At 38.1% G+C, this 12,455-nt stretch overlaps 1 protein-coding gene across 3 annotated transcripts in view; it reads right to left on the bottom strand.

Moving 5' to 3' along the window:
* The window catches only part of CPEB4 (cytoplasmic polyadenylation element binding protein 4), a 60,279-nt gene that overhangs the window by 40,281 nt on the left and 7,543 nt on the right, over positions 1-12,455 (bottom strand). For all 3 annotated transcript variants that reach the window (XM_039878272.1, XM_039878277.1, XM_039878285.1), the window contains exon 2: positions 1,448-1,529. In XM_039878272.1, coding sequence (XP_039734206.1) covers positions 1,448-1,529 — 82 coding nt within the window. The remainder of the gene's footprint in view (positions 1-1,447; positions 1,530-12,455) is intronic.

The following is a 12,455-nucleotide window of genomic DNA, read 5'->3' as shown; positions in this document are numbered from 1 at the left end:
GGGTATACAGTTTTTCTGGTGCTAGAAAGGGCCTTAGACTCTCCTCATTTTTCGGATGAGACAACAAGAAGAAGAGTCAAGGAGGCTAAAGGACTATCCGAAGTCAGAGTGTTAAGAAGTGGCAAACGGGAAGCAGGTGCTCTCTGAGTGAGAGAGAGCTCACCTTTCCTCAGAAACAGCATGCATCCGATGAGTCGTCAGAATCCATGACAAAATCAGTAAAGACCTTCAAAATAATCTTATTTCAAGTTGCCTCATCAGATGGATGCATATTTTTTCATATATTATTTTTCATCTCTCCAGACTTCAAAAATGTTCCTCATTTTAAAATTTACCGTTGTTCATTTGTTGAGACATACTTAGTTTTGCTGCATCGGGGATATGATAAACCAAACTCAAAGGAAAACTAGGCCAGGCTGGTCACCAATTGAAACAACAGGCTGCCTCGCCACCTTTGACCCCAGTGCAAGCTGTGTCTGACACAAAGCAGGCTCATAAACACTGAATGAATGAACGAATGAACAAATGGACAAATGAACGAACAACTTAAGTGGGATGATTAAATACACCAAACACCTTAAATTAAAAAAAAAAAGTGCTTCCAAGTAAAATATAATTTTTATGCACAAAAATATTTTATGGAGTTGTTTTCACAAAATCAGAGTTGGAAGAGCCCTTAGAGAACATCTAGTCTGGTCATTCTTCACCGTGGCTACACATGAGCATCAACAGAGACATTAAAAAATAACTAGCTGAGCCCCACCCACACATGGGATTGGCCCAGGCATCTTTTATTTTTAAAGCTCCCCATTAGAAATCCCTTATTGTAAGGGTGATTCTAAATCCCTTCTTATAAAGATGAAGACATTGAGGCCTACTCAAATTCAAATGTCTTATTCAAGATAACACAGGTAGTTAGTAATAGAATCGAGACTAGAATCCAAGTAGGAAGAGCACTATTATTTTTCTTAACACAGGAAATATTTCGAGAACAAAACTACATTTGAACTTTGAAAGTGTCGGCCATCTTTTAAAATGTGAACTTGGCCAAAAATCTGTAAACATTTGAACTCTTCCTAATGTATAGTCACTGTCATGGGTGGAAAGACAGGTTTAAGGCACCGAGTAGTTTTTGCCTGAGACATATATATATAAAAAAAAAAAAAAAAAAATGAGGGGTATGGTTCATGTCTTTCTAGTTAACTGCCAACCCTAAGCAATTAGTACTCTCCCAGTTCTCTTAATTAATATTGTGGTGGGCTTACAACAGATGTCTATCAAATATGTTTGATTTTTAAACAAAAAGAGGTACATGCATAAAATTGATGGAACTGACTATATGACAAAATATGAATCCATAATATTTGCCATATTGCTCACCAGGTTACATAGATAACACAAAATTTTAACTTTTATTAAAATCAAATAGTTACATTTTAAAAATTACCTTTAATCGAATCGTTTTCGGCTCTCATTATGTCAATGAGTGAACTCTCCAGGGAGTGCATGTCAAATGTCCTGGGGCGGTCCTGTAACACAAACAGCCACAGACCACTTTTAAAATAGCATTTAATTATAAAAGAAGACAATAAGCAGCCCGGATGGGACACGGATGAAGAAGTGGCAATTTTGCTCCCTCTCTGTATAAGGGACATTATCACTCCATTTTAAACACAAAACATCAAAACCACAAAAGTAAGTGCCCCGGGGTCGGCAAGGAGTGATTTGATTTCTAATAATAATTTCGATAATAACTAACAAAGGAAAAACAATGAAAATGATTTTATGTAGTTAAGAACATTCAATAAATATAAAATTAAACTTTGTAATCTTCCTCTGCTACTTAAGATCGCAGTACCATGGCGAAGCTTTCCAAGCTGGTTCCAGCAGTTCCAACTGACGTGGCATCTACACGTGCTATTCGCAAGAGTTATATCTCCCTACAAGCCAAGGTTTGAAAAGAGTCATCAAATGTTTTCAAGACCGCTAAGTGGCACAGTATTCTTGATTTTGCTGCCATTAAAATTAGAAGAAAGGGCGTGGAGAACTCGGCTGCTCTAAAGCCTGGCTTAACGAGATGCATTTCAGGAGTGGGTGAGGAATTTGAAAATACACAACAACCCAGCTGCTCTGGCATTCTTCTGGATGAAAAGTGCTGGAGATAACTAAAATTAAAGTTCAGCTTGATAAGTGAAAAGCGGGATATGGAAGACGTTTTCTGCTTAAACACATTAACAGGAGGCAGTAATGCATGCTTCCGACCCATCTTACGAATAAGCGCGTATACAGGGACCACCGCTAGAGCATTAGAAGAATTTCACAACCGTCTCTCCAGTGATATTTTTCTCTTGTATTATTTTTTGACTCAAAGCTTTGGCTTTTTAAAAAAAATTCACCTTATTTTAACCCCTTTTAAAAAAAACTTTTGGGAATCTTTCCTTTCCTGGCTATCTTCTTAGGACCTCAAGGCTGGATGGAGCATGCCCTTCATTCAGAGAGTGTTTTTGATCAACCTGCTATTTCTCCTCTGTTCTTCCATAATACTGCTCACCCCGTACTATTATTATACCTCCCTGAAGTAGGGGCCACGCCTCCCGACCCCACCCCACCACCTAGTCAGTGATGTTCATTGAGCGAATTCCTTTATGATACAAACTTTTTTTTTAACCTCTGCAACTTGAGGAGCCCAAGCACAGTTCTATTTGGATATAATCTAACAGTTAAAGTAGAGAGTATCACAGGTATGATTACATCAGGCTATTCTGCTCTAAGCTAGTATGACTCATTCCATAACATCTTTCCTTCCCACTTTTTCTCCTAATTCTTTCCTCGTCATCCTCAGCTTCTCAACGTGGTCCATGGAGAGGCAGGAGGATGCCTCAGGGTTAGTGTTCACAAAAGGGGAGAGATCGTCCTGATTGTATCCTTTCTCACGTCAAGCACTGAATTAAATCAAAACACCTTTTGCATATTCTTTTGGAATCAAAGGCGTTCTTTTGGAAGCAAAGTGGATTTGAGACATTATCTGAGAAAGAAGTTAATACAAAGTTCCATCATCTCCTTCGAAGGTAGCTGATTTATCCTTTATTTTCAGCAATCTGTGAATCAAACCCATAACCGGGCCCATCCACTATCTTCCATCTCTGGTACAAAACCAGTTTTGGAAGCAATCGTTGTCAGGGGCAGCTTACATGCCTGTGTCCTCTGACTGTCTGCTTCCCAAGGGCAGGAAGTATTCTTATATCAAATGTTCTCGATGAGTATAACTCCAAGGGTTATTTTCACCTCCTCGGCCCACAGCACGGCCCAGAGGGCCTGATGTGGCAGGAACTCCCTAGCAGATGATTGCTATTTCATATTACTGTTTTCTATGTGTGTCATGATGTGAGACAGGTTGAGAGGCCTTGTCCTACATTTCTGTGTCACCGTGCCTGACACAGGACCTGGCAGGTAGAAAGCATGTATGTTTGCTAAATCACTGAATGAATGAATGAATTCCTTCAAGTAATTTTTAAATGTTTAAGATAGTTCTCTCTCTTACTTCCTTATCTTAAAGTTTATTTTTACATTTCCCTTTTCCCCTTTCTTTTGCCAAAATAACTGTAATCGGGGGGAGGGGGTCTCAACCTTTTTTCTTTTTTTTTAATGAAACTAAAGCAGTAAGCAATCTTGTGAATTTCCAGAACTTGGATTTTGCCAATCACTGAGTGACAAGAACACCAGAGAACCAGCTGATAAAGAATATTACACAGGGATTTTTGGTTTGCTTTATAACAGCTACTTCCAGTAAGTAAAGAAGCCTACCTTTTGCCTATAAGTTGCTAAATGTGGTACAAAAATTTAGCAGAGCCATTTTATACCCCCTAACCCCAGGGCCTTGCCTAAAACATAAATATTTCTGCTAAAATACCAACCGCTGACTTCTAATAGGGGGAGTATATTAACACTACAATCCTAAATGAAATTTAAAATTTCAGTAATGCTTTATGGAATTAAAAGAAAAAAAAAACCCTTTCTATCCTTTTTACACTTATTTAACTTCCAAAGAAAGTCAGTACTTTGCTTTCATTTGTCATGATTTCATAAAAGGGTGACAAATAAATACCAATATACAAACTCTGATCAGCTGGTATCGATCTCAGATGCCATGCGTTCAGAAGGATTTTCAGACTCTGTATGGATTCAGAAAGAAACAGGGTCTTGGCAGATTGCTGATGGCTACTAAGAATGGGGTACAGGACCCAATGGGACAGGTACCACATTCTGGCCAACCCTGGCCTAATATGTACTGCTCCCCACAACCCGAACTTATTAGCAGTTGGGATTATTATAAGCTACTTTACATTGGTATAACTATTCATGATGCTTTGGTAATTCGAAGAGTTCAAAAGCCACATATTTTGTCAAATAAACATTCTGTTCTCAGAGAGGGTCTACAAAGTTTACCATTTCTAATTTACTCCATTAAACTGATCTTTTCAGTTCATTTGTAACCTCTAATTTAAAAAAATTAAAATGTAAGTGTCTGCGCCATTAGGAAGTAGGTGGAGTAGACACAAATAAATAAATAAACCCAAGGAATAAGAAGGTCATGAAGCTGCTTTTCTTACCCAACAATGAAAGTGTCAAATCAAGAGTGTTTTGATTTCCATAGCTTATTCTTCGATTTTGCCATTTTTGATTGCTCATTGGGCTGAGTATCGTAACCACTGATCTACTTTCTAGGATCCATTTCCCAGAAAGTAAACTAACTATAAAATAGAAGCCTTGTTAAGTGACAGCTCTTCTTGACTGAACTTGAGCTGATGACCAAAACACAAACATCAGCATAAATCAGTGGAATGGGCATTAGACACCAGGAGGCCCCAACTTCGCCATGTCATGTGAACTTGGGCACTTTCATCCTCTAGACCTCTTTCTTGGTATGAAAAAGGAAAGAGCTTGATTAGATCCCTAATGTCCTTTTCATAGCTCCAAAATATATTTGTATTCTAACCTTCCAATGTCCTTATTTTGTGCTCTTCCAGGATTTACAGTTTAAATTATGATTATGGCAGTCACCAAAAATGTGAACAAGAATGACTAATCAAAGTTTATCACTTTGTGCCCACAAAAAAGGTAGGGGTTGATGACAGATTAATGCAAAAGAACAAGCTTTAAAAGAATCCACTTAAAACAATTCATTGAAGGGGGATGTCCTGATTTCAGGGGCGGGGGGGGGAATGGTTAAAGAATCTATTATAAAACAAAAAAACGACAACTGTATTTGCTCCAAGCCGCCACTGCCAGTTTCTCTTGGCAGCCTACGGAGAGAAAAAGTAGAGAAGCAGAACTGAACTACCCTTTATTGAGCATCTACTGAATACTTCCATCATTCCAGGTACTTTATTAACACTACCTGAATGAATCCTCGAACCGCCTTATAAATTAGATTGTATTATTCTCGTTTTAATGATAAAAACTAAGACTAAGGTAAAGTCGCGGTTTACTGCACAGATTACTGCACAGTTCAGCAGCTTAGTCAGGAGTCAAGGCCAAGTCTCACTCCAAAGTAGGCAATGCTTCCTTAGGTAAGGTAACCATCTTGGCAGTCAAAGGATCACGCTAATTAAGGCACACGGGTGCATAATGAGACACTCTGCTGTCAAGTTCCAGGGTGCAGGACTGTGCTGGCTAGAGCCCAGAAAACAGTATTACTCAATAAATTTGAGTAACAGTATTACTCAAATATTACTCAATAAATGAAAGAAAGAACAAAATGCATGTATAAGAGTAGGATGATATCAAAGATACTAAAAACATAAGAAAAAAAAGAGTTTTATCTTCCTTCTCCCTGTTGAGATGACAGACAGATGTCATGCAAAAATTAGAGACCTGTCACAAATGTATCTCTAGGTTGTCTACCACCAATCGGGGGTAGAGTGGTACTAATAGTAATACTACGACTACTATTAATGATAATATCAGCAGCTAACATTTATCTAGTTTATGCTTTACATGTCTAATCTTATTTATTACTCACAAAAATCCTATACCATTAAGTATTTTCAGTTACTATCCCATTTCACAGATGAAGAAACTGAAGCATAATGATCAATAACTTTAATATTAGGTAACCGAAGAAGAACGAATCTGAAGGAGGAACCAGGACTTCTGACTCTAGAACATGCGAGATTAATAATCGTGAATGGAAATAAAAGACCAATTATATTCAAGGCTCAGAAAAACAAGCTTGATTACAAGGCCTGGACCTCATTTTACTTGGTAATCTTAATTGTTATATTTAACATATTGAGTTGCATGTCATTAACCGACTGGTTTCACTTTCTGTCAACTCTACTTCATAGGACAATGTCTAAAAGAAAAATCTTAGAAGTCACCATGAAAACCAAAGCTGATAAAAAGAACTTTCCAAAAGAAACAAATCGGTATTTCAAAAAGCAGGCCCTGTCCTTTTGATACACACCTGAATGGTCCCGACTGTCACGGCAATGTAAGAAGACTGCCATCGGCATGTAACTGATGACGCGACATGGCTTTTCATAACATTCCAGAGCAGCCACAAGAAGCACATGAACTTCTTGGTCTATTATTATCTGAAAGAACTAGATCGCAATTAGGCCGGAAACCGAAATCATTATTTGAGGTTTCGGTGGGGGTTTTTGTTGTTGTTCAAGTTCAGATGGATCATCTAAGCCTGCGTTCCTCACACTTGCAAGTCCATTGAAATCATCCGGAGGTCACAGGGTCCACCCCCAAAGTTCCTCTTTCAGGGTAAGGTCCAAAAATTCACATTTCTAAACAATTTTCAAATGAAGCCAAGGGTTGAGTTTTGAGGGCCAACGAGTTAAGCAATTTCATTCAACAGCTTAACTACTTTAGGTGCTTGGGGGCGTGATTTGTAGCTTACACCCTGGTTGATCAGCCATGACACAGCCCAGCTTAAAAATTCTACATCAACCATTTTAAGGTTTCCTTATAAAAGGAAGCACTTTGTTCTCAAAGCCCAAAACAGAGCACTCTGTTCCAAGCTCTAAAAAAAATTACAATCAAGTTCAATTTCAACAAACCAACCACCATGATGACTCTATGATTGGTTCCTGTCCTTTTATGCTTGAATGAATATACTTTAGCATTACTAGGCTGGGTCTAAAAGCAAAATGTAATTAATTGGATGTAACCACATTATTAAGAACCAAAGCCAAAATTCAGCCTCTCCCTTTACTCATTCTCTTCCTATAAAGACAGACGTTATTGTGATGGTCACTTCTCAGACTGCTGTGTGTCTGTATCAGCCTATGGAAGTTTTTCTTTCTGCCTTAAATTTTCTCTAGTGAAGAAGGGCAAGGAAAATATTTTGTTTTGAAAGTAAAGTCTATGCCAGTGTGTCAAACAGGTGCCAAAAGGAACAGAAAGTGTGAGATGCCGGTAGAGCCCATAGTTAATTAGAGGAAACTATGAGACTTTTAATCCAAGATTTTCCAGAATGTAAATATTCTTCTTGGATTGAATATTTAAGCCGGTAGACATCGAAAGTTGACTATATAGTCAGCTTTCAAGATTCACTTCCAGATGACCCACACGTCCTTCTGCAGGCCCAAGTCCCTTTTTTTCCGATGTCCCCCTAGCATGCTGACACCCCATGATACTGACAAGCTCTCTTACCACTGTCTTTCCACTGGGCTGCGAGCTCCACTCACCTCACAGATATTAGCATGTGTGGAGCACACAATGAGTCCATCACCGTCGTCACCCCAATAAGAAAGTGACTAACATATTCCTCCGGGCTCTGTGCATCTTCTATATCATTTACATAAATTAGCTGCTCGCAATCATCGTGTGAAGTGGGTATTATTATCACCCCCATTTTAGGCAAACGAAACGATGAGAAGTTAACTAATGGCCCTAAAAGTCACACAGTAAGCAGTGAGGTCTGACTTCAGAGCAGAAGCTCAGACAAATGGTCCATTTAAATGAGTCCTGTCATGACCTAGAAATTTCAATCAATTAACAATTAACATCCTTCACTGTACACAGGGCCTAGATTCAGAGAACAGCTATCAGAGGTTAAAGTCAGAGGCAGGTATCTGCATGTTTAGTGGCATCTTGGATTCACTTTTCGGTCAGTACTTTTTCATTATGACCATTTTATAAAGCGGGCAAAGAGTCTTACAGATCTGAAGCTACCAAGTGCCACCTACAATAATAATAAACTCTAGCCAATGAATGGATGTCTTCGGTGTGTTATCCCGATTGGATCTATAGCTCCATTCGCTCCATGTAAATCAACAAATCAGATCTCTCTAGAAAGCCTTTGAGAAAATTTTCTCTTATTCTACCTTCGCTAAATAAACCACACTCACTTGAAGCATTAGAAATCCTTAAAGCGGTAAACATTAGTCACCACTTAATTCTGTTAAAAAAAAAAACCAACTGGTATTCTAGGCTTGATTACTTGGTTCCTGGATCAATAGACCCCTTCTTCTTCTTGGCATTTTCTTCATTCTCACCTTGCCTGGTACAGAGAAAGAATTAAAATATATTCCAAGACCTAAATTCAAATCACCACTTACTAGACAAATGATCTTGACACCAGCAGCATCTCTGAACCTTGATTTCATCAGCAAAATGAGGATAACACCTCCCTTAAAAAACTAGATGGGGAGAAATGAGATAAGGTACGTGACAACCTGTGCACAATACCTGGCAGCTAGTAGACCCTTTCAAGAAACATCCCCTCTGCCCCTTTTCTGGTGCTACGCAAAAGAGTCTAAAACTAACATTTTAAATTAGATATTGTTTATATCTGAATAATTCAGCTGTTCTGTGATATTTCCCATAGCCCATTTTCACAGAGATCATCAAAATGAACCAGAATCTATTAACCCCAAAATATCGGCATATGATTTCTCCTACATAGTAAGCTATTCAGGGCAAGAGGCCAGTAAATGAACTAGGTAAATACTCTGAAAATTCATCCCTAAGGAATGAAGATATGAACACCCTTCCGGCCATTGCTCTGTCTCTGGGGGCTTACTGGCTGTCACAGCTCCTCTGCTCCAAGTCTCCTGGGCTGATCACGGTCCAGAGACAGCAGGGAGAATGGTCACCCAAACGCACATTCTTTGTTCCTAAACTGAGGCTTGTGTCCTATAACCCATGACATCTCTTCTCTGTCATGAGCCTTGACAGCAATTGTCAAAACAGAGCGTGTGCCCAGCGTCAGGCTTCCCGGGCCCTCACAGCCCCCACTCCCTCACCCTTAGCTCTCCTGAGTCTCCTGGACAGCAGGCATCTCTCAACACTCAGGCACAAAGCAAGAGGTCGCCAGGCTGTCCCCTTCATGAGGAGAAGGAGCGCGTTTGCCTTGGTCTCGTACTCCCAGCCACGGGCCACTGAAAGCAAGCATCAGATGTTTGTGGATTTAAAGAGAGCAAGAGATGAAAGAGATAAATGCAGTTCAAAGGCCCGCAAGAGACCTCAAACCTCCAAATTCCTCTTAAAAAACAAAAACAGACCGAAAAAAAAAAAAAAATCTTTCAGTCCTGCCCTGTTCTATCTCCTTTCGGAGATCCCTCCCACAAGCCACAGAAGACTGAACCTGGGGGAAGGCTGAGATGGAGAGAGGAAACCTGGCCCATCTCCTCCCAAAATTTCAGTCACCAGCTGATATTTCAGTGTTTTTTTGGTTTTGTTTGTTTGCTGGATCTTTTTTTTTTTTTTTTTTTTGGCCATATGACCACCAGCATCCTTCTCCATGCAGAAGCGGGGACAGGCGGCCAGTAGTGGTTTCCTTACAGATTGCCACCAGGTTGAGTCACGGTGAAACAGGCTGAGCAGGTGTGACAGAAATGTGGGCCTTGCTTCAGTTTCTCGCCGTTTCTCTTTCAAAAACAACGAGAAAAAAACATGTTTATGTTTTGAAGGTGGGGGGGGAAAGGCTCCTGTCTTTTAGAGACATGTATTAAACTCTTTACAGACGAAAGGATGTAATAGCCGAGAAGTGCTTCGAAATCACAAGAAAGGGGGAGAGAGGGTTAGGAAGACACATGAAAGGGGACTGTCCCAGAGCTGACCACACCTGAAGCCAGGTGACATGTACGTGGGGGTTCGTTATGCTATTCTGTCTACTGATGAATATGTCTAAATTTTTCCGTAAAAAGAAATTTAAAAGACATGGGGGAAATTTTTTACTAAAAGAGGAAAAAAAAAAAAACCAAACAGCTGGTCACTAAATTTCTCAACAGTGTTCAAGACGGTATTATTTAACTACGGTGATCTTATTTTTAAAAATTATAGCTCAGTTTACAAAATTCATCTTTAAAATTAAGCTCACATTAGCGCATACCGGTTAGACAATGGTTTTTACATTTGAAGAAACTGTGCTATTTGCAAGATTTTGAATTAATATTATTATTTGGTGATTTGCTTTCTTATAACAACAGAATCTTTCGGTAACTACAGATTAGATATATTCACTTCATCCTCAAAAAGACCAGACAAAAGAAACGAGAAGATAAAGGATGAGGAAGGTTGAGCAACTTGTCCTGCAGGTAACTTATCTAGTAAAGGGCAGAGCCATATTTGAAACCCAGATCTGACTTCCGTACTATAATCAGGAGATTTTTCTGAGTAGCAATGTTCTCATATTGAGTTTTGTTTTGTTTTGTTTAAGGTTCTTACAGACAGTAAGATGACGGCAGCTATTTTACTCACTAGCACTAGGTACATTCCTCAGAAACAACTGGAAGAACTATTAAAAGTATGTTATGTAACATTTAAATATAAATGTGGCTATATACTGTATAATACAGAGGGATTAACTATAGCTTAATCTAGATGTATAAAATAACAACGATGGAGATATATCTGGTAAATATTCAGCGAAGTGAAATTGCCCAGTCTAATTACAATATTAAAAGTACGTGCATGGCTTAAGGCTTTATATTTTAATAATTCAGTTTGTCACCATGAGAGATAATCTGTAAGTGGCTGATGGAGTTTTTCTTTGACACATGATGGGGCCTGCATTCTGCTACCCCTAGGTTAAAGTCTGCCTTTTGTGGGACCGTTTTGTCACCAAATTTAAATAAGCACATCTGTGTACAAGGTAGTTTGTACAAGTGTGTATTTTTGTGACCATGAATAAAATATTTAGAAATGCCATTTACACGTTTTTGTTATGCTTAAAGTTGGCGTCTGTTAGTTTGCCTTGAAGTTTAAACAGCTCATGGATTAAAATAAAATGAAACTATTTGAGCTAGTTGTTAATTTGTTTATAATGAAAAAAAAAACATGGTATCAAAGATTATAGCACAGATCGGAAATACATTAAATAAAACAAAACAATTTTTATGAGATAGCGAGTTCTATGCCTAGACCATAACATAGCAGGTGCTCAATAAATATTGATAAATTAGTGATAAATTAATTAAAATATGAAAAGCAAAACTCAATTCCAGGATAAAAGCTAATTCAAATCTATGGTACTTTTTCCTGTCTCTGAGCCAAAAAAAAAAATCACAAATTCTCCATTAAAATATAATCTCCTTTAATATACACAAATGTTCTAAATTTCTGAAAATAACTATAGGCAAAATCTTTCAAACTACTGAAAGATTCAGGTTACCAATGCTAACCAATGCTAACAAAAGTTTAGGTATACATACAATTGAAATTTCTTTTCAAGAAAATTAATGTTTCTGCTAAACATTTTATATGTCTTGGCTTGTATATAGCTTATTCAAACAGAGTACTCTGGGAAGTATAGCATGTATACTAAGCTAAGCAATACTAAGGACTGTTCAAACCTGCAGATGCTCAAGGTATATTTATATTATTTTCATGATTTTACTCAATATTAGAGATCCATACTTTAAATTTAAAAAGAAAGTAAGCTACCTAATATGGCCACATACTTAAGGTACCTCACAATAACTCTCCACTGTTAGGTATTATTATCTTGATGAAGTACCGTCTTCCTGAATTTAAGCAATTTGCTCAAGGTCACACAGCTAATTAGAGTTCAGAGTCAAACTTAAGTCTGGATCCAGAGCCTTCACTCTACTACATTTCTAGGCCCCAAAATAGCATTTTTCAGTAATTATTCAAGTTTCACCTTCAGAAACTGATTAAAAATAGGATCTACAGCTTTATCTTTCTATCTACTAAGAATTTTCTGAAAACCTGAAAGTGGAACTCCTTCTGTTTCAAGAATATAAAATGTGATGAGAATCTACACTAAATCTGAAGTTAAAAAATTAGGTAGTGCTATAAATTTATCGTGGTAAAATATATCTTAGTTTCTATAAGAACAATTTTCTTCGAACAATTAAATATAAAATGAGTTTTGTCTGGCAAAATTAAAAATGAATGCTCAGGTTTTGGGCTCCCTGCCTTAAAGATAAACACATTATACACCTTATCTTGTCTGCTACGGGGCTGAAAACTGAGGC

This window comes from Pteropus medius, unplaced genomic scaffold, assembly GCF_902729225.1.
Source record: "Pteropus medius unplaced genomic scaffold, Ma_sr-lr_union100, whole genome shotgun sequence".
Taxonomy (NCBI): domain Eukaryota; kingdom Metazoa; phylum Chordata; class Mammalia; order Chiroptera; family Pteropodidae; genus Pteropus; species Pteropus medius.
The sequence above is the reverse complement of the archived record's forward strand: the minus strand, read 5'-3'. Positions and strand labels throughout refer to the sequence as shown.